Genomic DNA, 3,148 nt, shown 5'->3' on the forward strand with positions numbered 1-3,148 from the left:
TACACCTGGAACCACACTATCACCTACGATTACACCAAAGGGAAGATGCCTTTCTTGGTGGAAACGCTCCACGCTTCCTCTGTCAGAACAGAGTACAACCCGCTGGAAGAAACAGTGGCTTTTCAAATCCATGCTTCCATCGCCAAAGGTATTGTTCTGATCTTTCCCAAAAATTAAACAGTGGGAAAATATTATCCTGTCTTCCTAGAATTCATTACCTATAGTCTCAAAAACTGGATATGGCCTTGAAAGAGGAAATGCTGTGAAAATTAGGGAACTTATTGTAGATCCCGGGACCTACATGTCTTTCGAATATACCCATAGAGTAATATGTAAAAGCTGTTGCAGCTGCACTTGCTCTTCACCTGTATTTCTCATCCATGAGACACATCTGCATTTGCTGACACTGCTAAAAGCATCACCAGTAGCTACAGACAGTCAACCTAAAGTATTTCTCCAGTTCCTTGTATGTACCTTTAATTCTCTAAAATGAAATGACTGTTGGTTTTGTGTGGAGTCAAGTGTTGGGGGGTTTTTTGGTAGATGGAAAGTAGTAACGAGGTGGGAGAACATTCAAAATTCAGCACTAAAATGGGTAAAACATCCTAAATCATTCCTCAGAGTGAACTGCTGTGGGGTTATTTGGCATATACAGAAAATACAGTGCTGAGCTACAGCTTGAAAATTTGACAGGTACTTTGTGGATATATTTTTGAAGGCCAGACATGAAAGCTGTGCAGTTACACGGTGCGTAGGCACGTCTTTACGTACGGTCTGTAAAGCTGGTGGATCCTAACGCAGAGGCTGCAGGCCAGTAGCTGCATCAGCTGTTGTAGCATCTCTCAGCATCATTAATGGCTGGCTTTCATTAGCCTTTTACTTAAGTGACCTTAGGGAACAGGGCATATATTTGTGTAAGTGGGTTCATAACTAGTGGCTTCTTTTATTATCTTGTTAAATACTATTTGGGCTTTTTTTTTTTACACAGCAAGGCTTGACATCATCTTTCAAATGAAATAACTTGGGTTTGAAACTAAATAGAACAGTGGGATTGGCTATCTCAGTCTTTCTTTTCAATAACAACATTCTAAATGAAGTAAAATAATGATTTTCTCACTTGCCAGACTATGAACACATTGTGCCATTTAAAAACCAAGTAAGATTTTTCTTTTTCCATTTTAAAAAGAAGTCAGGTGAAAGGAGGTCTCCAGACCAAGTTACACCTATGCATAAATCTGACCAAGCCTTTATTGAACTTGCATTTATTTACTCCAACAATTAGTATACTGCTTTTTTTAAAAAAAAAATCGTATTTATTGAATCAATTTTTAACCAGCAAAATCCAGGTGGCCTTTGAGCAGTCTGGACCAGAATTTTCCATTGCAGTCCATAGTGCACACGGTGTTTTCTTTTACAGTGACCTCCCACAGTCTGCAACATGGTGACTTGTTTGGTTTGGGTTTATTCCCCCCCTTTTACATGAAGTTACCTGAATGGTCTTTATCCTTTTAATAATGAAAGCTTTCTGGAGGAACGTGGCTGGGGTGGAATTTGCAGACACGCCGAGGGAAACCCCCCACCTGTTTAAAGTTTTTTCAAAACAGCAAAAAACCATCTCCTGGTGAATTTTAGTGCCCAAGTAGAAAACCCGCTAAAGTCTGGGGTTTAAAAGTTTCTATTTTAGTTTCCAAGTATAATAAATCCTTTATAAACAGCTGGGCTGCAATCCTTAATGTTAAAGGGGTTTTTCTTACTATAAAATGTCCATATTTTCATCCACCAGTAACATCTGCTTCCTTTACCACACAGGAGATCGTAGCAACCAGTGCCCGGCCGGGTTTGGTTTGGACTCAACTGGGCCGTACTGCTCAGGTAAGGATGTGACAGGCGTGGTGTGTCATCAGAGACACACAGACTGGTTTGGGTTGGAAGGTACCTTAAAGCTCATCCAGTCCCAACCCCCCTGCCAGCAGCAGGGACACCTTCCACTAGACCAGGTTGCTCAAAGCCTCATCCAACCTGGCCTTCAACACTTCCAGGGAGGAGCAGCCACAGCTTCTCTGGCCAGCCTGAGACACTGTCTCACCACCCTCATCATAAAACATTTATTCTTTATTTCCAATCTAAATCTACCTTCTTTTAGTTTAAAACCATTACCCCTTGTCCTGACCCTTAAAACGTCTCTCCATCTTTCTTATAAGCCCTCTTTATATATTGAAAGGCCACAGTAAGGTCTCCCTGGAGCCTTCTCTTCTCCAGGCTGAACAACCACAACTCTCTCAGCCTTTCTCCATAGCAGAGCTATTCCAGCCCTCTGACCATTTCCATGGCCTCCTCTGGACCAGCTCCAAGTGGTCCATGTCTGGGTGGAGGCCCCAGAGCTGGGTGCAGTACTCAACCATTGAAACCTACACCTTTAGCTAGAGTTTCAAAGCATGCACTACGTACTTCCAAAAGCGTAAGTTACTGTGAGAAAAGGGTGTGGATCCCAAGGCAGATGAGGACTTCACTTCTGTGCTCATCTAGAATGTAAGTCGTGCCCAGAGAGCTTTTCATCGGTACCTCAGAGACAACTGGGGGACACCAAGCCACTGTCAGCTGAGCCTGCAAAGCAATGAAGCACTTAAATGATCTGTGTGGAGGGAAGGGCCAGTGCTGGCAACCAGGCAACAGCCCACAGGCTCCTGCTTGGGGAATGGAGCTGAAGAGAAGGTTACGAGCACTTTAGCTGTCTCCTCTAGATGACAAGAGTCCGATTTGTTTTAGGGAACAATCATCTGATACACTTTTGTGAGGTTATTTAATTGTCCCTTGAATGCTTATAAATTAAGGAAATTAGACAAAGAAACACTGCACCATCCAAAAGGTTTAAAACCAGGAAAATAAAGTTGCTGAAACAATTTTTCACTTGCAGTATCACCTGTAAAACGTGAGTTCTAAAACTTTAATATGGAACATGTAATCTTTACACATGTATCTAGGAAGCCTGACATCCAACACTGAAACCCATCTGTCAAGAGATTCTCTGGAAGAGATGGTATCGAACATGGATGACTGGTAGTGACCCAGTCCTGCAGAGCTAACACAAGATCCCAGCAAGTCGTGTTATTGTAGGTTTAAAAATAGAGTGCAGCACACACTGCTGAAC

At 42.4% G+C, this 3,148-nt stretch overlaps 1 protein-coding gene across 1 annotated transcript in view; it reads left to right on the forward strand.

The window, feature by feature from the left end:
* LOC104523962 (hemicentin-1-like) overlaps positions 1-3,148 on the forward strand; it is a gene marked incomplete at its 5' end in the record, with an annotated part of 46,866 nt that overhangs the window by 30,178 nt on the left and 13,540 nt on the right. Inside the window, 2 exon segments of the mRNA XM_010166702.2 lie at positions 1-148; positions 1,810-1,872. The exon segment at positions 1-148 is cut by the window's left edge and continues 18 nt beyond it. Coding sequence (XP_010165004.2) covers positions 1-148; positions 1,810-1,872 — 211 coding nt within the window.

The sequence above is a fragment of the Antrostomus carolinensis genome, unplaced genomic scaffold, assembly GCF_000700745.2.
Source record: "Antrostomus carolinensis isolate BGI_N321 unplaced genomic scaffold, ASM70074v2 scaffold6694, whole genome shotgun sequence".
Lineage (NCBI taxonomy): Eukaryota > Metazoa > Chordata > Aves > Caprimulgiformes > Caprimulgidae > Antrostomus > Antrostomus carolinensis.